Source organism: Catharus ustulatus, chromosome 18 (genome assembly GCF_009819885.2).
Source record: "Catharus ustulatus isolate bCatUst1 chromosome 18, bCatUst1.pri.v2, whole genome shotgun sequence".
Taxonomy (NCBI): domain Eukaryota; kingdom Metazoa; phylum Chordata; class Aves; order Passeriformes; family Turdidae; genus Catharus; species Catharus ustulatus.
Genome location: NC_046238.1, coordinates 10,325,585 through 10,349,549, shown reverse-complemented (window position 1 = coordinate 10,349,549; position 23,965 = coordinate 10,325,585). Strand labels below are relative to the sequence as shown.

The 23,965-nt window shown below is 45.0% G+C and overlaps 1 protein-coding gene across 1 annotated transcript in view; it reads right to left on the bottom strand.

Annotated features, from left to right (window-relative positions):
* Positions 1-12,662, bottom strand: part of BICDL1 (BICD family like cargo adaptor 1) — a 48,874-nt gene extending 36,212 nt beyond the window's left edge. Inside the window, exons 1-2 of the mRNA XM_033075817.1 lie at positions 12,342-12,662; positions 7,527-7,742 (exon numbers count right to left, since the gene is read on the bottom strand). Of these exons, the coding sequence (XP_032931708.1) occupies positions 7,527-7,742; positions 12,342-12,662 (537 nt within the window). The remainder of the gene's footprint in view (positions 1-7,526; positions 7,743-12,341) is intronic.
* Between the last annotated feature and the right edge of the window lie 11,303 nt (positions 12,663-23,965).

The following is a 23,965-nucleotide window of genomic DNA, read 5'->3' as shown; positions in this document are numbered from 1 at the left end:
AGAATGGGCTTTTAAAGATCAAAATGCTTCTAATTGGTTTTTTTTATGTAGCTATTTGCAAAGCTTTCAATTCTGTTTGGTTCTAGCTAGTAATGCAGTGGCTGCATACAAACACCTTCTGTGTCCTACTTTCTAGAATCTCCTGGAGGAAGTGTTTACAGCAAGTGTGAATAAGCAGAAATATTTTGAAAATTTCTTCTGCCCATGTGTTCCTACCTCTGAGCTACTGCATAATAAAACAATTCCAATAAACAACCTGGACGTAAACACAACAGCCACTCAAAATTTTTAGTGCAGGGCAAGAGGGGAGGAAAGAACTCATTCAGAATTTTATCTGCTTACTCCAGGACAAATTCAGCTTGTTTCATGTTGGATTCTGGCTTTCAGACATTCACAGATTAGTGATGCTGCTGTCTCAAGACAGAAGCCTTGCATGAACTTTTGGACTGCTTGTTGGAGGAGAAAGCTTGGGCTATGAGCAGGGCTCAGCTGAAGTGCAGGGAAGAATAGTGTGTGGCTGACTACCAGGGGCTTTACACCTTTGTGTATTTGTCCAAGAGCGTCCTCTGGACACTCACCCTGCAGGTGTGCTGCCCAGGGGAAGGGGGTGGTGGTGGGACTGAGGTGTGGCTCTGTGATGTCTCCTGGGGCACCATCTGCTGCTCCATCCGGGCACCACGAGCCTCTGAGGGTGGAAGATGAGCTGTGCACAGTCTGGAGGCTCGGTGGCTCATGCAGACAATAATTTTTCTGGTGCCTTGTCCCGAGCTGCAGTCCCTGGAGATGCTCTGTGCCAAGCCCTGGTGGGGTCACCCTGCCTGGGCTCACTGATGTGCTCACAAGGAGCTCTTTTCACGCAGGATATAAAATATTTACCTGTCCCCCAGCAGGCTCGGGAGCTCACTGTGGATGGCGAGCAGAGGAGGAAAGGTGGGGAGGGGCCCGCGGGGGATGCAGAGGGGACCCGGGATCACGTCCGGGCAGGCAGCCGAGCACGGGGGTGGCAGACGGGCCCGGCCACCGCCCCCCGCCTCGCACGTCACAAGTGCGTCTCGCTGCGTGTCCCTGGCTGGCGTGGCGCTACCGGCACTGAAATCACACCCGGTTGCCACAGCAACATCGCCAGCTGGGACACGCCGTGCTGTCATCCAGCAGCCAGCGAGGGCTCCCCGGGGATGGAGGGGGTGCTCCATGCCCCAGAGGAGGATGAAGGTCCCAACCCAGCCCCTGGGATCCAGGGGTGCCATCCTTTTGCCCAGGAGCAGCGATTTATGTAGTTCCACTGCCTTTACAGTAACATTTTAAAATCCTTTTCCTAGGGAGGGCTATGCTATTCATTAGCCCCTGTTTTATTCCATGCACAGCTTTAATAGAAGCATGAAATGTTAAGGAATTGGAATGGATCTTATAGATCATCTAGTCCCAACTCCCCCTGCCACAGGCAGGAATTTTCCCACTAGACCAGGCTGTTCCAAGCCCCATCCAATCCGGTTTTGAACACTGCCAGGGTTGGGACAGCCATGACCTCCCTGGGCAACCTGCTCCAGTGTCTCAGTGCCCTTAAAGGAGAGAATTTATTTCTAATACTTAACCTAGATTTCCCTTCTTTTAATCTGTCCCCATTCCCCCTTGTCCTATCACTACAGGCCATTCTCTTCCTGTCCATTCCCTGAGTGCTCATCAGCACTTTAAAGAACTCAAGGGTAAAAAAATTCTTTCATTAAATGAGTGTGTGCAAAATCCTTGAGCAAATTCTGTAGGGGTGCTCCCCCTCATGTTTGCTGAAATTACTTCTTTGGCACTTGTATTTATTCCTTGATGTCTGGATGGCCCTGTTCCTGTTGGGTCCCAAAGCTCTGTGTGTCCTAAAATGGGGTTAACGGGTGCTGCAGGCTTGGACTGGCTCTCAGCAGAGGGTTGAGCCCTTCTCCTTGTTCTCCCAGAGGGATGGTGGGTAAGTGCCACTCAGCAGTGACCTCAAGGTGTTCCTCCATTACCTTCTAGGGCACTGAATCATTTCACTGAAGGACTCTGCAGGTGAGAACATGCAGCTGCAGTCACGTCCTGTATTTACAGCTTTAGCATGGAAAGCCTCAGCACTCCAGGCCTGATGTGGCATGAAGCTGAATTATTAACAAGTGCTCTCTGCTAGAGGAGAAGCAACTGGAGAGCAGGAGCCTTTCTCATTAGTATTCCCCTGGTGATCAGGGATCTGGCTATGTGGCGTGAGGATCTGCTGATGCTCCAGAGGGTGGGGAGCTGGGGAATGAGGTTACTGGGAGCTTTGCTGGAATCACTGTTTGGCTCTGTCTTGTGCTGGAGTCTGTTTCCTCTCACCTCAGCATGTGTGAGCCTTATGCCAGGCATAAAAAGTGCTCAAGGGCTGTCTGCCTTCCCCCAAGGAATAAGCAGCCCCACCAAAGCTACCATGACAAGCAGCTATTTCAGCCCCTTCAACAGAAAGCAGTGCTGCCTTTTCTTCTGCAATCTCCCCTTCCATTGAATTTAGACTGCTCAGTGGTGATGTAGGTGAAGATTTGCTATGCAGGACTCTGGGCTTGAGGAGTTCAGTGTAGAGCTCCTTATAATAAGCTACTCACTGAATATGTCCAGTAAACACTTTGAAGAGCAAAAACCAGAGAGTTTTTATGAAAAATAATTCAGTGTAGTGGCTGATCTGCATCTTGAAATGTAGGGATAGTCAAAGCAACCCTTCTTGAAGCCAGATTCACTCAGGATCTTTGGTTAAAAATAAACCCCCTGAAGCAGGACTTAAATTCAGCCTGACTTGCCTCTGTGCTAAGGATAGAGCTCCCAATAGACCCTGCTGGGCTACTGGAGACAATAAACAAGAAACCTAAGGAGGCTTTCATTAAGTACCTGTATAGCTAAAACAAGGAATTAAAGATATAATTTATAGTGTAATTGCTACCAAAAAAATGGCAAAAACCAGTGCATCTTGCCCAGCACACTTCTTCCAATAACTTTCTTTTTTAGTGAATAATCTGCATATCTTAAAACCAACATTGTTTCTGTGCTGATAGACCCAGCAACCAACCATTCAGAAAAATCTCTTCAAATAAATGACAACAGACCTGCCTCTCTTGGGTGTTCTTGACCATAAAAGGATATATTTAAAATACAAGTCATTCAGAAAGGCGAATGCAGTTCTTTTATTTAAGAACAAGTTCTTAAATAAAAACCTGTTTCTTTCAAAGCAAAGCAAGGCAGTGCCTGCCAGTTCTTTAACATGCTGCATGTTAGAGCATGAAGTGAGAAACTTCAACTGAAATATTACTGAAAGGAGGGTTTTGTGGTTAGTAAATAATACCTCCTTTGAGGAATTGTGGGCTGGCTGTTCCTGTTCTTGCTATAGCAGAGGGATTGAGTGAAACACCTCATTCTTTGTAGCAGCATGCTGGCTCTAGATGCTGAGTGAATCTATGGAGTTGGTGATTGAGGGCCCCTCTGAGGGATGCCACAGCAGCCCAGCACTCCTCTCTAAGCACAAGGAGCTGTTTCAGCAGTGCAAGATGACACTCTTCCACTGCCCCGGGAAACAGATTTGCATTGCAAAAACTACCTGAGCCTGACATTGCGAAATCGATCCCCTGTGCTCCACGTACCATAAAAGAAGCCCAGCTGAACTGGGAAGGATGAGCCTCGCCCAAGCTACACGCAGCAAACAGCTCCAGGAGCCAGAGCTGGGGAGCAGGAAATGTGTGGGAAAGCCATCTGGTGAAGGCACTCAGAAACAGCGTGGAAGTCTTTTTTCATTCACTTCCTGACAAAGTAGTAATATGCTGCCTCATTATAGGAAGATGACTGTTTGTTATTATTATTTGCATTAGTAACTCCTAGAAGCCCAAAGGTGGGGACAGGACTCTTGCTGTGTTACCTGCTGTGGGCACATGTAAGAGGAGACCTTTCCCTATGCACACTTCCCCATAAAATGACAAAAAGCATAGGATTGTGGTTTTTGTGTTTTTTTTCTTTTGCTTTTTTTATCCTAGTGGGGAACTGAAACAGATGGGAGAGACTGAAGGAGCTGGAAACAGAACATGTAATAACTCCCAAGCCTCGACTTTCTCAGCAGAACTGTTCTTTGCCTCCTATACTTCAGCTCTGAGCAGTTCTGGTGAGTGCTTTGTACCCTGGCACACTGCTCATGAGGAGCTCTACAGTTCTCCTTGGTAAACTTGGCATTTAGCTTGGTGTGGACACACTGCTGAGAGCTCCTGCACCCTTTGCTGTGCTAGGCAGGGGGAGGGAAATCAAAGCAATGTGCAGAAGGATTTTAATCATCATGTAGGGAATTTAAAAATACTGTGGAGATCTTAAACTTGCTCTTTGGCATTTCAGTCACGTCTTTCACTATGTGCTCCCAGTCCAGCCAACCAAATTTTCCCCATGGTTTAATGCTGTTCTAACCTCAGGCAGTATCTTTGTTCTGCTAAAAGCAGAGAACCAAAGGCTGTATTTCAAGAGGAGGCAAAGTTCCTTATAGCCTACTTACTATTATTAGATATTTAAAGTTCTCCTTTATCACCACCTCATTGGAAGACCTTAAACCATTTTAAGGACCTTATTTTAGCCTCTTGGAGGCAAGAGGTTAATTTTTACATACTGGAACAGACTTAAAATTCCTATCCTTGAGTTTTCCTTATCAGTCTCTGCTAGAACTGATGATGGGTTTTTTCAGTCCCAGGCATTAATTGCAAGACAGAGTTTTCTAGGTCCCCTTGCTGTCCTTGTGTGGGTGTGTGTGCTTGGTTGGTTGGCATTTGTGCCAGGTTTAGATAAAATGAGTATGTGTTGGCTTTTCATCTCTGGGGAAGGCAGGGTTAAAAAACATGTCCTAAAGACTAATTAGTTGGTGAAAGTATGGCAGCAGCAGGAAGGAGGAGGGGCAGGATGAAGGAGATGGTGGCTGCTGCCCTGCTTTGAGAGTCTGAAGCCCATGGAATCCAGAAGAAACAAGCAGGACCATGTGGGCTGGCAGCTCCTGAGGCTGACTGTCATTCAATACACAGAGCCTGGTGCCAAGGGATACCTTCTCCAGGAGAGAGATGATTGAGTGTTGCTAAATGGGGCCACGAGGTGTTAATTGCTAAAAACTGTAGAAATTCAAATTTAAGGAGCCAGTACCTACTAGTGTAGAATAACTCTACCAGAGAGAAGCCTGTCTTTGTGTCCTGTGAGTGAAGCAGGGTATAGAGTGTTGGATGAGGCAGACTAGAGGCTCTGAACAAGGCTTTTATCACCTTATCCCAAACTTCTCATAACCCTCTGCTCCCGAACAACCCATGGTGACACAAATGCAGAACCAGGGACATAGGGAGGATACCAGCAACACCTTAAAGGTCATAGGAGTTGTAAGAGCACCTCTTTGTAGGACTTTTCCTCTCCCAGTGCTCAGTTCATGATCCCAGGCCAGACTCCAGCCTGTGGGCAAGCATGTCCACACAACTCTGATTTATCGTTTTTATTAACTGGAAGCCCAAGTGGTAACAGGAGACAGAACTACATGTGTGCAGGGTTTAGGCAGTGCCATTGCTTCAGGGATTATATGTGTAACCTCTTCAGGATAAGAGACCAGACAGATGAGACTGCAAATACACTATGGAGCAGGAAATATGGAATATTAAGCAGCCAGGAATCAAGTGCTAATATAATACTGGGATTTTAAAAAGCCTCAGCTGCAGCCCTGAGAATGACAACAGATTGTTGCTCACTCTCTTTCAATTTGTTCAGGTTTTCCTGACTGTGGGAAGACTTGTTTACACCCTTGCTATACCCTTTGCTGTATTTGAGTTACTGGCAAGTTTTGGCCAGGTGACAAACTCGGTGAGCACTGAATCATGCCTCAGCAAACATCAGCTCTGTCTCTATCAGAGCTTATCTGCATTGGAGAAAAACTGTTCTCCAAGCTGGGAGCAGGGCTGGGCAGGAATGGGAAGGGCAGCACCAATACTCAGCATTTTGGAATGTAATTTCTGGCACTAATAGGGAGTTAAGGGAACAAAACTCATACTTGGACACCACAGACTGGTAGACTTAACTTGGGGGCTCCTCTGACAAGGCTTTGTGGAGTGGCTCTCTGAGCATCTGGCTGTGAGAGGTTCCTTGAGCACCTGACACAACACAGGGCTTGTGCAATCTTGAGTGGAAACTCTCATCCATGGTGTATGTGGGATATGCTCTGTCCAGAGAAAAGTTAAAAGATCTGTAGCTCACTTGGGACATATTGCTTTAAAAACATGGATAAACTTAGCAACATTACTGAACTAAGGAAGATGAGGTATTTTTGTTGTTGGTGGTGTTGTTTTTGTTTGTTGGTTTGGGTTTTTTTTTTCTTTTTAAAGCTGTTAACCAAATTGGAATAAGTGGCTTTTTAAATCCATGACTAGAAAATCTACAGTGGAATGAGGAATGATTTCCTCAAGTGTCAGCACAGAGTGTCATACCCAAGACTAGCTCTTCTCACCTCTAGAGCCACAGGACAACTGCATACACAGCTTGAGTGAAGACCTGTACATTTGGCCCTCTTCAGAGTCCTCTGATCCTAGTGTTATGGTTGAGGTGTCCACCCTCCCACAGGCAAAATCCCTGTGTCAGCCCCAGAGACTCAGCTCTGACAGAATCTAGTCTGAGAGATGTTCTTACAGCATGAGAGGGCCTCTTCAGCATGGATCTGTGTGTGTGTTTTTGTTCTACGCTATTTTGGGAATAAGCAACTGATAACAAGCAAATGCTTTAGTTTGCTGGAGTAACTGTGTTCTCAAGCATTAAAAATATGGTTTGTACTAACTGTCCAGTAGGGAGGAAAGAATGAAGGTTGTTAATTCCAGAAGACAGGTTAGCTTCTGGGGGAAGGAGGCAGAAACTGTTAAGTCTTTTGCTGTCAGAAAGAAACTCCTGCTGCAAGTATTCAGTCAATTAGGCTGATTTGTAGCAGCCTCACTATAAATCCTCTTTCATTCAGAGGCAAGTTAAGCTCTTTGATGAAACATGGCATTCCAAGGAATTTCAGTAGGTTCTCACACATCTAACCACGGCAAAGTTATCTGTAGTGACACACTATCTGAGAATGACATGGTATGTTCAATTCTACAACATTACAGCCAATGTATCTCAAAAAAGGGAGGCCTGCAAAAAGCCTTTCACCCTACTGTTGCAGATTAGCCTTCTTCTTGCATGCTACATTTGTTCAGCCTGTTAGTAAATTAGAAACAGATTTTCTAAATCAGTTCTGGATACAAAAACAGTTGAGAGAGACCACTGTGCAGTAAATGACCATCCAACCCAGAAACACAACTGTTTTGCCAAAGAAATGCATCTCTCCTTAGAGGTATTAAAACAGTTTAAAGGCAGCATGTCTTATGGGGACACCTGTGTAACATGACCAGAGGCAGAACCATTTGTTTCCCTGCAAGTGGGAGCTTTCCCACTCCTTTGCCCCAGAGGGGGATGACAGCAGAGCTGTGCCCTGTCCCGTGCCCAGCTGTGCCACCCAGCTGACTCACCCTGCTGAGCTGGTCCAGGAGTCTTTGGTTCTGCTCGGAGAGTTCCTGGACAGCGCGCGTCTTCTCGCGGTCGGCTTCGCGCAGGTGCACCTGCTGCTTCTCCAGCTCGTCCTGCAGCTGCTTCACGTCGCTCTCCAGCTCAGACACCCTTCCTTCCCACTCGCCCTCCTTGTTCTCAAATCGCCGCCGCAGTTCGTGCTTCTCTTGTTCCAGGTGCTGAACGATGGGGGAGAAGAGGTTAGGAAGGGAGGGAAAAAAGGTGAATGTCTCTTTTTCCTCATCTATGCTAGGGCTAAACCTTGTGCAGGAGAGAGGATGGTGCTAGGATGTGACAATGCCATGGAGACAGCAATTCCACATCAGGGCAGGTCACTGCCACTAGAGCCATTTTCCATTTCCAGCAATTGGCCTGTCCTTGGCCGTTGGAGTTCAGCACATTGGATTTTTACTGAAATAACTGCCAAAAGAGTAAAGTAGGCTGCATGTCAATAGGCAGAATATATAGGTCAGACAGAGCAATTGATTTAGCAGAGCCCAGCTTAACTCCAAAGCAGTATTTCAGTGGTCAGTGGCATAATTCTTTTAAAATTGCCTTTATAGTCAAAATACACAAAATGCTGGTGAGGAATGTAGATGAGGCATCCTTGTTGTCATATGGGTCTCATGAACAACAGTTGAATCATCTATCCATTTGCTCCTTCTATTCCTGACCTAATTAGTTGTCTGAGAGTTTGATAGTGCACAGTAACTCCATTGTTTGATGCAGTCCGCTCTGGAATGGCAATGGATGCAATGAACTGGTTGCTATAGACATTATGTATGTGCATGTTCTGGGTTCAGGTTTCTTAGAAACCACTCTCAGTTCTGGAGACTCTGCTTCACTTTGGATTGGCTGGAAAATGAGGGCCAGCACAAACCTGGTGAAACTTTTGCATGTTTTAAAGGCTCAGTTAAATGAGGGCTTGATTGAAACAGAGCTGCAAATCAGGTCAAAGCAGATTTATGTTGTGCCCATTTGAAAGAATCCCTGCTCCCAAACTCTGAGCTTGAATTTCCCCTGGTGACTGAAGACACATTTACTTTCAGAACAGTCACAGACTGGGGACATGGGCACATCCCAGGATTAGCAGGGAAACCTGAAAAACAGGAGTCCTCTCCTTTCTGGTTGTCCTCTGATCCCCAGAATAATCTCCTGCTACACTCTATCAGATGCCCCAGTCTTTAAGGAGTATGTCTTAGAAAAGAACAGAAACCCACTGGGCCAAACACTGGTAGCACTTGCCTATTACTCCCAGGTGAATTGTTCCCTGGTGAACAATTCCCATGGCACTTTTGATAGGAGGGAAAAATAAACCTGCTAGGCAGAAAAGAAAATTGCACTGCATTTATGTGAAGTGGCTTTTTATTGCTTGTTAGAAACACAGGCTGTGAGGGGGCTGCTTCCCCTGGGTGCCTATTGCTGATGACACACAGCCTCCCTGGCAGGGTCCCTGTCACCTTCCCAAGCAGGTCTGAATGTCACAACCCTCCAATACTTCTCCAGCCCTCTGGCCTGTGTATTGCTCATCCTCTACCTTTTTTTTTACTCTGCCATGCAGATGCCATGTTTTCTCTTTCTTCACCTGATCCCCAAATCCTTTCCTATGCTCCTTCTAGCTCAGTGTAGCAGCATGTTGCTTGTGCCCTTTCAAATCTTTCTGCAAATTCCAGATTTTTATGAAAAACCCTTTAATACAAGGGAAAGCTGATTAAAACCAGTAGCCCCATAGCAGGGGATTCTCCCGTGTCTCAGACGCTAAAAGAGTGAGAATGCTCACAAATGAGAGCTAAGCAGTAACATAAATATTTTAATGCAATAGGTAGGCATGAGATCCCAGCACCTGGCCCATGACAACCATTGCAAAGAAATCTTGTTTGTAGTCCAAGTGTGGCTGGAGCAGCCACAATTTCACTTTCAGCAGCACACTGAAAATTCTGTCTTTTATAGCTCTGCCTCTTTCACTGCTAGGCAACGTTTAGAAAGATCCAGGGCCTTCTCTAAATGGAAAGTGGAACTTCAGCCTGCTGAGAAGCAGTACTGCAGCTGAAGTGCCCCAGACACCTAAATGTGATTTAGAAGCCACTGATAAGCCTTGCAATCATTTTAAAAGCATTTCAGTCCTCCACTACAAAAGAAAATCTCCACTACACACAGCCCCAATAAATGACCATCACAAAGGCTGGCTTTAGAAGGAAGTGAAGAATATCAAATTTATTCTGTTGTGACAGAGAAACCAGAACAGAGCAGTGGGGCGTGGAGAGGCTGTGGCAGAGGGGAGGATAACCCAGATAAGATGTGTTGACTGGTCTCTCCTGCTTCTGCCAGCAGCCAGCTCTCCTGGCCTGCCCTCACCCCAGCACCTGCAGGGCTGCAGGTCTGGAGAGGAGATTTCTGCACGTAGTGCTGAGAGGGCAAACTGCTGTCCTCGGCAGGGGAGTTTCTTGTCTCCTGAGTGTCTCTCCATTCACCAGCTGTTCATTGATTTTTATACAGAATTGCTTTCTAGAAGATGTTTTCTTCTGAAAACAGCTTCTCTTCAACTTAACTGAGCTGGGCTGGTCCTCATCTGAAGAGATGAAAGCAAGGGGGAGTTTCCCAGCTGATAAAGAGGGTTCATTCTGTAAAATGCTTGGACACAGCAGGCTCCTCTGTGTCAGAGGAACAGCAGTATTAACTGTTTTAATCCCTTACAGAGGATAAAACTGCCTAGGATCACATATCAGAATTTATTACAGAACTTCAATTTCATTATTAGAAATAAATTTAAATTCAGGCTGTGAAATGAAAGGTTTGCCAGCACAGGTATATGGCAGGAATGCTGTACCTCAGCAATGAACCCACAAAACTAGAATATATTTAATCTTGAGGCAAAGCACCCAACAAACAGACCAGTACCTTGGCTGTTGTGAAATGGAGAAGCTTCACTGAGCTCTTGTAACCAATTCTGAACTGTGGACTGGGAGAAAATACCTCCTTCTAAGTGCTACTTAAACATCATTATATCAGGTTGTCACCAAGAATCTCATCTGAGACTTTGCTTCTTGTCACCATCAGAAAGTTCTCAGCACAGGGAAGGAGGGAACAGCTGTGGGTCCTTCCTCTCTGCTCCTCTGAAATCGAAAAGCTTATTGTAAAATTTTATTCACTTCAGTGGCAACAGGAGGAGGCCAAAATTTAATCTGCAAAGACTGGGATTATCAGGCTTGTGTTTCAAGAAGATTAATGTTGAAATTTGATTTTTTGTGCGAAGCAGCACTGGGTTAAATTTGCCAAACCCAGTGGGGAAAAAAATGACCCTTAAATAGATAACATTAACTCCTCTCAAATGGGTAGCCTGGAAAATAGCAATCAGTTATTCCACTGTGAAGTTAGGGTGATAGTAATGGGATGAAAATATGCAAACAGTTGGTTGTGTTTACAGTCTCTTCATTTAACTTCTGAATGGGCCTGTGAGAGCGGAGGTAAACATTTGTGGGATGTTATTTAAAGTACTATAACGTCATGGTTTCTCCCCTCTCCTTTTCACCTCTTCATTTTGCAAACAGTGTGTGGTATTTGAGGCTCCTGAACTCCCTAAGAAGCAGCTCACTGGGTACCTAAACTTGTGCATTTTTCCTTTAATGGTAGGAAAGGTTCTACTCCAACTCCTAAGGAAAACCATGTCAGCATAACATCACATACGTCTGCTCTTGCTTAAAATCAACCTGGAAATATTCACTCTGGCAAATTTTAATAATCTAATCTGATAAACAGAGCTACTAAGCAATAATTTGAGCAAATGTCACCTTCACTATTTTTCTATTAGAATAGCAAAGGCAGAGAGATTCCCCTGCAAAGAGGAAGGGATCAGCTGGGGTAAAATGACAAGTTTAATAAGAGAGAAGAATTTTTGTCAGGAGAACAAAGGGCATACAGTAATTTCACAAATCCTCTTGAACCTGAGAAATGTTAAGTCTGTGAGGAAGGAATACAGGAATATGCAGGACTGTGCAGAAAGGACTGGTCTAGGGCTGTGACTTGAAATGTGAATGTTAATCCAGCACTGTTCAAACTCTCTCCAGAAAGGTGAGAGAGGCTTTTCTCAGCCTTCTAAGCACTATTACCTATAGAAGAAATACAATTTCAAGAGTACCTCTGAGGAGGACTGAATAATAGTGGCTCTCTCACAATTGTGCAGAGTTGTTCCAAAAAAGCTGCCTGCACAGGTCTTTTTCTTTGTAATAGCTCTATTCTATCTTTAAAAATCAATAAATAGCTCAATCCCCCGAGTTCCTGGCAAGCAGCTCTCTCCACATACCTGTAGGCATTTTTCAGAGCAAGCAGCTAGCAGCGATGTATCGTTAGGGCTTATCTCCTGCCATGCCTAAAGCCTTAGCTGCAACAGCTTAAGCATAAGGGTCACATATGCTGTGTAGCTCAGTACCTGCTGCGCAAATTTAACTTCCGAGGTATTTCTGTGACGAGATGAGCCGCGCACATCTCTCCCAGGTGGTCCTGGGGCAGAACAGCCCCCAGGAGCCTCCGGAGCGCGGTGCTACAGCCCGGCCCCGGCCTCACACGCCGGCTCTCGGCCGGGGGGAGCGGGGGAGAACGGCAGCTTTGCCTCCCCCAGGCCTCGCAGGCACGGCTCAGACCCGTTCTTGCCCGGCACGGCCACAGCGAGTCCCGCGGGCTGCTCGGCAGGGCCCGCGCTCGGGGGAAGGGGCCGCGCTGCGCGGGGAGAGCCCGCGGGCTGGGCCGGGGCCGGGGCCGGGCGGAGCGCGGCGGGGCCTCACCTCCAGCTTGTCGGTGAGCTCCTTGTGCATCCTCTCGTACTGCCGGCTCATGTCCTGGTTGCGCTCCAGCAGCGCCTTGCCCAGCCGCGCCGCCAGCACCAGGTCCTTCTCTTTCTGCCGGATCAGCGAGAGCAGCTCGGGGTCGCGGGCGGCGGCGGCGGGCGGCGGCTCCGGCGGCTCCCCGGCGGCGGCCAGCAGTGCCAGCTCCTCCTCCAGGGCCAGCTCCAGGGCGGCGGCCCCGGGCGGCTCCATGCCGCCGGCGCTGTCCGCCTCCGCCGGTGCTGACCCGGCGGCGGGCAGGCGCAGGCACGGCGCCGACATGGCCCTGCGCGCCGCCGCCGCTCCGCTGCGCCCCCCGCGCCCGGCCCGCGGCTGCGGCGGCTGGGCGGGGAGCGCCGCCGCCCCCGGCCCCCGCCCCCCGGCGCCGGGCCCCGGCAGCGCATCGCCACCGCCACGGCCGCCGGCACCGCGCCCGCCTGGCGCGGGGGAAACCTGCTCCTGCTGGCCCCTGCTGCCAGGTCTCGCCCCTTCTGCCGCAGGCCCAGGCCAAAAATCTCCCCAAAACATCGGGGAAGCCCAAGGAGGGAACTTGGCACCCCCGAGGGGCGCAGCGCGCTCTCCCCGCTCGCCTCCCGCTCCCTCAGAGCTCTAGCGGGGCTCTTTGGTTGCCAGAGCAGCTCTCGGGATCTTTGTGCTCAGTAGTTCACCCCGGAGAGCTGACTACAGCTTCCAAGAAGCACCGGGGCTTGCTTTCAATTTCAGATTGTTTGGGATGTTCTCGGGTAGCATTTGCCCTAAAGGTACCCTCAGTGAACGTTGGGAGTTGTAGTCAGTTCAGCTCCCAGCACTATTCCCTCTATTAGGGGCAGGACTGGATGGGGTTTCAGTTTTGGTTTTGTTGATTTTCTGTCTCCTTAGATCCCAGTACAGGAGGGAGGCTGAGGTAGAATACAGCAGCATAATCCTGTATATTGTCACATTTGCTAAGACCCCATTCCCTCAATTTCTGATTATACTTAAATTTCAAGCAAAGCTCTAATAGTGATTGCACAAAAACATTTTAAAGAAAACTTGTGCTTTTGATTCCTAGATTTTGCAGAAAGGAATTATGAGTTTTACAGCTTTTTTCTTTGTATGCTGCTTTCTTGGGGCTTGCTTTCCTTTCCTTCACTTAGACCATGTTCATCTGTATGGAGCAGCCCCAACACATCAGTCCAAGGATGTTTTTGGTTGGGGCAGTTGGTGACTGATGCAGTTTTCAAGCAGGGCTGGCTGCTGCCTCGTGTCAGACCCAGGGCCCTGGAGAGTTGCTGATTATTTGTAACAGTTAAAACATGAATTGTGGGAATGCAAACTTCCCTCTGGCCATCTGCCACTGGGACTTGGCCTTTTGTGGGGGTACACCCCAAGAGCCCAGCTTGGGGGACCTGTTGATCCTTGGCCTTTTTCCTGGCAGCATCAGTTAACAGCAGTGCTGCTTTTTGTAATGTGAGCACCTACTCTCCAAGGACTGGGCAGAGACTGATGCCTCGTGCTGCCAGCACCTGTCCCACCACGGTAACTGTTGGCCCTCCTGGCCGTTGTGATTTCTTTTGGGCTGGTGACCCAGAGGTGACACTTCCTTTATCTCACAGCAATTCCCCCAGGCACTGACTTTTCCAGTCCTTTTGTCCTTGCAGTTCCACGGATGCTTACATTGCTGGAAAGAGGGATTCACCATAAGGTGTGATGGTTTGGACAATACTGGCCCTTTTAAAAGAAGTCTTGTCCCAAGAGGACTTGTGATTGCACAGATTTGATCATCACTGTTTAAACACAGGAGGGCGTTTAATATTTAAACTGATTGTGAGCACCTTCTGCTGGAAGTGCCTACTACAGCAAACCAAGCCTCCTGGTGTGATTAATGAAATCCATTGTGGCATTAATTTTCATCTCTAATGCTTCCTTCAGTGTATAAAACAAAAAGAGATTATATTGAGATGGTTTTAATCTCCCAAACAAAGCCTGAGACAAACCCCATTGCTGCAGCTGTTAGGATAGGGATGAAGAAAAGCTCTTGCTTGGATGGAGAGGAAAAAGCACATATAAATCAGTGAAATGTATTGTAAATATGCCACCATCTTAGCCAGGCATCTATACAAGCTTAATGTGCTTTTGGGGACTATTGACTGTAAAACATAACTGTGTTATCTGGAGTAACCCTGGATTAAAGCTTTGTTTATAGTACAACATGTACAACATGTTATTGACTTCCACTTGAAAAAAAAAATCCATTGTCCTGTGAATTTGATTATTGGTTTGGCTTTTTAAAAAGCCAAAACTCCTTTGTATGCTATTTTATTAGTATTTTATTTTATGTGTCATCCCAATCAAATAGCTATGAAAAACTGTTAAGAATATAACAATGCAGTTTCTTTACAGTGAAATAGTGACATTATCTATTAGGGCCCTAAAATGTATTTCACCTGAGAGCTGGGACAGTTGCTGCCTGTAAGTGGACACCCAGCTCCCATTTCTGCTCTTCTTGCCCTGCTTCAGCTTGGTTATGTCCTTTGGAGAACCTCAGCCCAGAAAACAGAAGAACTGGTTATTGGAAATAAGTCAAAGATGAGGTTGTTTTGTTTTAACTGCACTGCTGAAGCCTGGTGTGAGGCTTGACTCCTCAGGTACTGCAATAGTGAGTAGTTCTTGTGGAGATTTAGATCAGGCATTTCAAGAACTGGTGCTCTTGCAACACAGAAGGCTCCTGTGTGTACAGAACAAATGATCTTTCAGCCTGGAAATCACTCCAGGGATGGCCCTTTCTGAAAATGCACAAAGGCCAGACTGACTCAAGCACACAGAGAACCAAGAGCAGGTGACTGATGCCAGTGATGTCATCACAGAACACAGAAATGTCACCTTGCCCAGGACATAGGAAGGCCTTCTTTGTGATATTAGCAAACAAGGGTGAAAATAAAGCATGGCCATAAAGAGAGTGGTGTAAGAGTCTTTGTAAGAGGGTCAAGCATTCTTTCCTTGCTCAGATCAAAATCATGAAGGTCTGTATAAACAGAAAGCAAAAGGTTCTATTATTATGGGGCAAAAGGATGGCACTGACCTTGCCTCTAAGTAATTTTTTCCCCTTTTTCTTTTCCCCATCCCATGAGTACTGAATCCAGTAAATAAGCCATGGGGAGGGTTTGAGAACTTGATTCAAGGAGCCATCCAGGGCAACCTGTCAGTGCAAATTCTCTCTGCTAAACAGGTTCCTAAAAGAGCAAGATACTGAAACAGGCAACCCAGCTTAAGCTGTGGATGCAGCAATGGGTATTGTCCCTCTCAGAGGGTCAAGGAGAGGTGAACTCTAAGATGTGCAGGCTCTTCAAGTCCAGTGTCAAGTATATTATTAAATCTGATGCTTTGAAATCTGTATTCTGCCTTGCAGGGATTTCACTAGTTGGTCTGTTCACAAAGGAAGTGTGGCAGAAGGTCTGGACCTTTGGTGCTTACACCAGCAAATGCTGGAGCATGTAGGACTGTATGACTTGAGCAGGACAAAGCATTTTTCACACATCAAAAAAAAAAAGCAAATCCAATAAATGTCCAAGTGCTTCGATCAATACCTTCACCTCAGCTGTGAGGGCAGCACTCAGATAACAGGCACTGCAAGGGATCATCTTTTTTTGTTTAGAGTAAGGGGAGAAAAAGATGTGTTGTGGGAAAGCCACAGCCAGACCTGTAAAAGTAGGTTATTGTCCTGTGCTTTTAAAGCTGACTGTGGTGAGAAAGGAATTCCCATCAACATCCTTAATCTTCCTGCCAGTGGGGTGACAGATTTCCAGGGGAGGCAGCACAAGCTATCAGGTTTCTCTTGCCATTCTCTCTCTCCATCCCTGCCCCACTCCCCCCTTTCTGAATAATTAATTGCTTTATTCTTCTGTCTGTTTTCCTTCACTTTATTTCTGACAAATATTTTAATTTTTTTCTGGTTGTTTGTGTACCTCTATGCTTAGGAGTTACAGCCACAGCCTCCTGTGCTGCAAGAGGTGCAGGCAGCCTCAGAGAGTTTGCAGTTACCCTCATGAATAATTAAAGGACATATGTGTCTTGCTTGCAAAACAGGCCAGAACTGCAAAGCCAGAGATAAAACTCATGTCTGACCTTTCTTTCTCTTTGCTTCTGTAATGTCCAAAGCTATCCAGTATGTGTGTGCCCAGTTTTTCCCTGATGCTGAGTAGAGGAAATACAAGATGGGAAGTATTTGCAGAGCTTGGTAGGGGTGAGAAAACTAGAGATTTATAGTTAAACAGAAGGGAAAGAAAGCTGCTATGAGTTTTAGCCAAGAAAGACGTAGTAAAATAAAAGACCATCCTGATTTTCTCAAGACTCAATATCTCCACAGAGTTTCTGACAAGTTTGTTTTTTCCCAGGGTTATCAGTATCACATCAGAATGACCACTCATCCACCATGGTGACTCATGGCATGGAAGCCAGGGGAAACATCCCTTGACTGCTAAGGGGGTAAAGCATGGCCTGGATGACTCAGGAGTGTCCAAGGACAGAGCCAACACCATGCTGTGCTCACCCTGCCTGTGTGTAAGGAACAAGGGGTGCAAAGAGAAAAGAACAGGGGAAAGTTTGACTTGTAATATGGAACATAGGAGTTAGAAATATAACTATTTTGTACTATAGGTTTTAGTCTCTGTGAGTTGTGAAGTTTGGAAGCATTCTGTAACAGTCTCTCCAAAACAAAGCTGACAGTGCTGGGAACAAGCAGAACTACTGTGGAGCTGGAGGAGTTGCATGGCCAGTATTTCAGGCCAGCTTGATCTGGTTGGGGTACCCCACCAACAATTTGACTTTGGTTCACTCCTGGCCCCGATCTGACACACATGTTGCCTTGCACCTGAAGCTCCCTCTTGGTCTACTCTGCTCCAGGGAGACTCTGGACACAGGATCCAAGCTGGATCCTTCTTAGTGGAACGATCTTCCAATGCTTATGCCAAGAGGGCTCCCATCCTCACACAGCTTGTGCCAGCTGCTGAGATAGCAGTGTGCCTTTGGCAGCATGTGACAGACTGCTGGAGCTACTCAGAGCAGTTGGAGAAACTGCAGAGAAACAAAAAATGGGACATGGTGAGCACAAGGGTGCAGAGCTGGGCTGGGGATGTGCAGGGTGGCACTGCACACTCCTGTGAGAGGTGTTGGATCTGAGGGCTCCCAACAAACTCAGCCATGGGCTGGATGCTTCTGAAGCCCACAGGAAGAGTAAAGATATAATGGTTCCTTGGGGAGATGTACATCTACATCTAGACTGGTGCTGTGTTTCTGTAAATGCACTAGATGTTTTTAGCAGAGGATGTGAGAACAAACATTCCTATTAAGAATTAAAAAGCAGCTTGTGCCTTTGCTCATATGAAGGCACAAACTGAGAGCTGTTCTTGCTTGTATTTCTTTACAGCAAACCGTTAGGTCCTAAAATTACCTGTCATGGTGGGCCATGGAGTTCTGCAACCATTAAATGATTGGACAAGACTTTGTGCTTTGTTGTAGGGAAAAATATTTGTGCACTATGATCTTGCTCTTCTTCTTAGGAATATGCTGTGATTTGTAATGACTTGTTTCAAGAATGCTGGTCTTTGATCTGGCATTATTGGATTGTAATTGACCACGTTTACCCAAAGCAATGTGGGGTGTAATGCAGCCTCTTTCAGTCACTGTTATGGTCAATTATTCCATGATAATGGCAACTCTGCCAGGTATTTTTGCTTCATTGAGCAATTATGTTGTTATGGAAACTGGTATTCTATAAATTATCTGAAGAGAGGTCTTATTGACTTCTTGGGAATAAGAAATTTTAAAGTAAAAATTACAGGATAACAGGATTTTTTTATTAGCTCTATACTTATTTGTGTAATTACTTATCCTTAGAGCTGTTAACTCCTTGGTGCAAATACCAGCACATTCCTGTCCCTGCAGGATCTGCTCTGTTGTCACATCATTAGGGGCCAGACAATCCTGCCCAGGGGGAGGCATCCTGGGTATGTGCAGCACAGAAGCTTTCAGAGGAGCTTTTGCAGCACCCATTACCTATGAGAGTAATCCCCTTTCATGCCCTGAACTGTTTCCTCAGCACTTTCCAAGAGCACGAACTACGATAAACATGTGGGTGGAAAACCATTGAACAGAAGTAATTAAGTTGCTCCTGGTGAGCTAAAGCTCATTCTACATGGATGAGGAACCCTGCATTAGCTTGAGGTAGTCAGTGCTATTCCCCAGCATCTTTCTCCTTGTTCACGCTTTCAAACTGTTATTTCTTCTGGTTCTTTTTAACAGCTGAGTTACTAAAAAGAACTTTGTCACCTTTTACATGCTCAGCTCACAGCACACTGTCTCCCTGGGCCCCAGGAGTGCTCTGCACGGTCAGGAGCAATAACCTCTCCTCCTCTTGGCTCTGGAGGCACCTGGAAATCTGTATTTGCTGTGTCAGTCTGGCCGTGGAGACCTGCAAGTACCAGGGAACCAGTTTCCAGATGATAATATGGGGTTTAATTTTGGAGGCAGTAATCAACCTTGCTATAAAAATAGCCAAGTCTTAATTTCTCCAGAAAAATGAAAATCCTGTGTCTTCTCATCCTAGATGCTGGTTTCTAAATCCCCTTCAGTTTTGTCAGCACCTTTCCATTTCACAGAATGGCGAGCTGCCAGACTGGTGTATCATCTCCCTAGGGTCTGCTGCCCACATAGCAGGTATTCAAATTCAAAATAGCAGACTTTGTAAGAGTGCAGGACAGCTTCAGCTGGCAGGAAAAGATTTGGGTTTCTTACAAATGTGGTTACATATTGGTGTATGAGAACAATTCACAATGAAATTAAACTTGCTATGAGTGATTTCCATTTTAAGCTCATATTATGTATAGGAGTTTTCAAGAGAAAAAGAATTGCCATATAATAGCTAAGACATACTGTTGAATTATGGGTATTGCTTTCTGTTGTTTAATTACCTGCAGACTGCACTATCCTGTTGGAAAGGCAACAGCAGAACAGTTTTCATCTGGTAAAATTATTTCTGTGGAATTAAAAAGCAAATTATTTTCCATCACTTGCACTGCTCAGAAAACCAATGTATGTTACTTGCTCCATTTGGGGACTTGAATTACAAACAAAAGCAGGACGTAGAAAGCTTCTTTATTTTCTTGTTTTACTGCAAGCATAAGAACTCCTCTATGTAGCACTGTGCAAAGATCCCTGGATATGGCACATGGCATCCACTTTTGGAGAGGAAGCAAAACCAGACCTTTCCTAAAACTACACACCACCCCTCCCTGTACTGTCTGCTTTCCAAAGAGTCCAAAGCTCTTCACAGAAACTTTAATGAGGCAACTCTTGGGGTGACATTGTCCTGTAATCCCTGTTCCCCTTTCACAGAGGGATGAGGAGAACCAAGGCAGTAACTTGCCAACAGCTCCCAATGCCAAGGCCTGCAAATCTCATGATTGAGTTGTGACCTACAGTCTTAACCCTTAGATCACAGTTTCTCTTCAAGAGCCAAGTCACAAAAGGAAAACAAAAGAGTTCCTGTCAATATTTCTTTGCAATGACTACACCGCTTTGGTTTTTGAGTCAGACTCCCAAGGATCAAGGAAGGAGCTGCTGTAACACAGCTGAAGTCACAGATATATAACAGTGATGGTATAAAACAGCTGAATAGAACAGGAGCAAGAGAGGTTGAAGCTCCAGGGGGCTTGAGATCAAAACACAAGAAACATGGAAAACATGAAAGAGATTGGTCTTAAATACTAGAAAGGACCAATGGAGAGCATGAATCCGTATTACAGTAATTTTACTGGTCCGTTTTGCAGTAATTTTTTAGATTTTAAATTGTAAGATGAATTGTTCTTGTAATTTTAAAAAAGTATTTCTTTATTCCTGCTGGGAGGACCTAGTTGACATCAGTTGTAAATGTGTTAGGACAGAAAAATCAAAGTGTTTAACTGCTGCGAGGCACTCTCATCATATCATAATGCCTTTTGAAGCGGTAATTCAATGATTGATCAGAGGAGATCTAATTAACTGACTACATTATATGAAAAAACAACCGTGGAGAAAGCTGTGATACTCTGGGTATCACATTCATCAGAATCTTTGCTCTGCTGCATGGGTGTGGGTGTTCTAAGGAAAAGCCAAACCTTCATTCAATAGATCACCTAAAAATAAACCTTAAGATTAAAAGTTTCCTTTCTCTTTCTATCCTGCCTTTCCCATATTATTGCTCTGCATACTTCTAGACATTTTAGGAAGTACACAGACCATATTTGTCACTAAAATATTCAGCATTAAGCTAACTGCTTAAATCTTTTATTCACCCACACATTATCTATATGGGGGTGAAATTCAGATGTGAACATTACCTTAATGAAGTGCCTTCTATTCTTGTCTCTCATTTTTGCATTTTGCTGTGCAGCATTCCATGCCTGCACGGGCTGGGTGAGCTCAGTCTCATTGGGAATGACATTTATGAACATTTAGTGCACCCTTGGTGTGAGTTCACAGCCAACTTCTCCCATGGGGTGTGTGAAGGGAGCAATGTGACAAAAAGGGAGCCAGATACTCATCTCTGGGATCAGTGAATATGTTGACATGCTGTTGTAGAAAGAGATAAAGATTGGGTGCATATTTTTCTTACTCAATGGCCTTTCATCCTGCATGTAGAGACTGATAAAACTTCACAGCAATCCAGGCTCTGGCTGAATGTCCTTTGATCTGTGATTCTCCTCTAAAGCTTCACACCTTTGCCTGCCTAGAATGACATGAAAGCAGCTTTGTTGAGCAGGAAGGGAAAAGTCATCAAAAATAATATTTTGTACATTATTTCAGTGCTGTGGGTTAGCTTGCCACTTATTTGGGTATCTGGTTTCTTTCAGCAACACTTTGCTATTAAAAGTATATCTTAGTTTAAACAAATATGTTTTTGCCTGTTTAGTCATCCTCTTTTAGGTCAGTGTCAGATAGAGCCTTATGTGAAGAATTTAATTTTTATTTTCCCTCACTGTTTTCGTGTAAAACCACCATATAGACAGATGAGTTTTGCTTCCCCAAATTTACACTTAAATGAAGAAATTTCAGTGAAGGCCAAAAATGAAGGCAGCAGCTACCTGCCAAACATTCCATTATTGAATATTCTTACAGAAGAACCCGTATGGCTTCTCATTCCACAGTCTGGCTCATAATCCTTGCTACTCCCTGGGTCAGTTTGTGCTATTCAGTATAAAATACACACTGTGTCAATTTTACTCCAATTATTTAACTCCAAAGGAGTAACCTATATACAACTAGCTGAAATATTTATGGGTTTGCCCTTCAAGTGTTTTTGTTTGTTGAGTGTTTCAGAACTTACTCAGTGGGAAAAAAGGAGATACTTGCACATAACATGATATGTCTGCAGAACTCAGGAAATATTGTCTCGTTTTTGAAGTACACCAATAACCCTGTCCAGTGCAGAAGCCTCCTGGGAACTTGCTGTGGGCATGAAAAAGGTAAGAGCTTACTGGGATTTTTAGTGTGTCTGCACATGTGTCACCCTTGGTTGCTCTCTTTCTCTCCTGATGACTTAGCAGCTCAATAAGGTGTAGCATAAATAACCTGCAGTGCTATAGCCACCAGAAATTGGGAAATCATTCAGCAGCACAGCCTAAGAGCCACCCCAGCCTGTGGGTCAGGGAGGTGATATATGGGAATCATCTCTCAACTGCTACAGAATTAGCACCTAGAGCTGGAAAAAGAATCTGGAATAAAGGAATTTACCTTTATGGAAAAGTGCCTCACTCTGCACTTCAAATGTTTTGTTTTAAAAGCTGGAGTTGCATTTATAGAAATTAAAATGGGGTTCCCCTGTGCCAGCCTTTTGTATCTATTATTCTAACATGCTTCTATTGAACTTGTCTGGCTTTCTGCTACTATTAATTCTATTAGTTGTTAGTCTGTTGATGCCTTCCTTTATCTCAGTTCTTTGAAGAATAAGAATAGTTTGAGTAGTTGGAGAATGCTGCCTAGGCCAGTGATTGTGTTTATAAAACAGAAACATTATGTTCCTCTTTATTTGCAGTCATTGTAAATGGAAAATGCATCTATTGTTTGTGTTGCTCTGAAATTATGTATCGCTCTTTCAGACACCTGAGGGCCCATTATCACCTGAATTTTTGTGTTTGTCTGTGAGAGAAAATGCCCTTTATTGTCTATCTCAGAAACACCATCTCATCAATTGGGAACCGGTTTAGAATTCTTTTAATTCAGCAGATCATTAGAATATATATGACACTTCCAGGGAAAATTAAACCATGTGGAAGCAATAAAAGACTGGCAGTTATGTCTGATCAACAGTAATAGTCCAGCATCTTGGGAGAAAATAATGTATTTTAATTCAGAAGCCTATCAACATTTAGCAAAGCTGAATTTTGTATTTTTAGCCCATTACAAAAATACCAGTATTTGGAAATCAGTTTTGTATTGCTTTTTGTGTGTGTTTTGTTTTTGTTGTTTTGTGGGTTTCGTTTGTGTTGTAATTTTTTGGTGGGGAGAAGGGTGAAAGAACAGACAGCTGCAAGGACTTGCAGCACATTCTAATTCTTTATTTTGTTTGACCTGATTTAACAAGCTTCCTCTGTTGAAATATCATAGTCTATGTCGGGAATTATGTCAGGAAGCACAATATGTGCAGTGTGGGTGAGTGAGCTTGCAAAAACTGTCAATGAAGATCAATTATAGGAATTTTTGAATTACACATTAGATAAGAAGCAGATGACTTCTTTTCCCTTGCAAGTGCGCTGTTAACTGTTCTTGTCTAAATTAAAATCCAGCCATAGAGGCAGTGAAAATCTGTCACTGAGCGTCACAAGCTGCCCAGGCTTATTGATCATTTTCTTTACGACTGAGGTCCTGCAGAGCCACGGTTTTGGCACAGAGCTCTGTGCAGATGAAGCCAGAGAGCAGCAATCCACTAACAACCTAGGATTTATATGCAGCTTGGGCAGAAACGGCCCTTTACAAATGACTTGGTAGGCATGAAAAGAAAAATGCTATTTAGGAGCTGCCATTTTCTGATGTGTTGGTACTGCTGAATGATGCAGTGGGGGCTGTGTGTCCTTCTCTCACACCACAGCTGGGCAGGCAATGGCAGGGGAGATGGCTTTGCTCCTGCACCTTCCTTGTTATAAAGACCTTGGATCAGCTGTTCATTGGATATTCCTGAATGTGGAAATGTGGAATAGCTTTTTTTGCCCCAAGAGGCTACATATAAGGGGGGAAGACTCTACACAGCTGTTGAACACCACTGCCAGCATTTCCTGGCTGTGCCTCTGGCTCAGTTTGGAGCTGAATTCCAGAAAACAAGTAGGATTTAAAGAACCCTTTCCAAGAGAGAAGTAGCAGCTCTTATTCACAGCAACTAGATGATACATCATCTTTTGAGGCTGGGATACTGAAAGGAATCAGAGTAAAAACCAGGGGAACACAGAGAGGACACAGGTGCAACAAATTATGTAGCCTGTGTACAAATGTGTTTTATTCCAGCATCTTGTATTCTAAATAATCCTTATTTTGTAGTATCTGCTCATGGAGGAATAGGTTGATGCAGAACCCAGGCT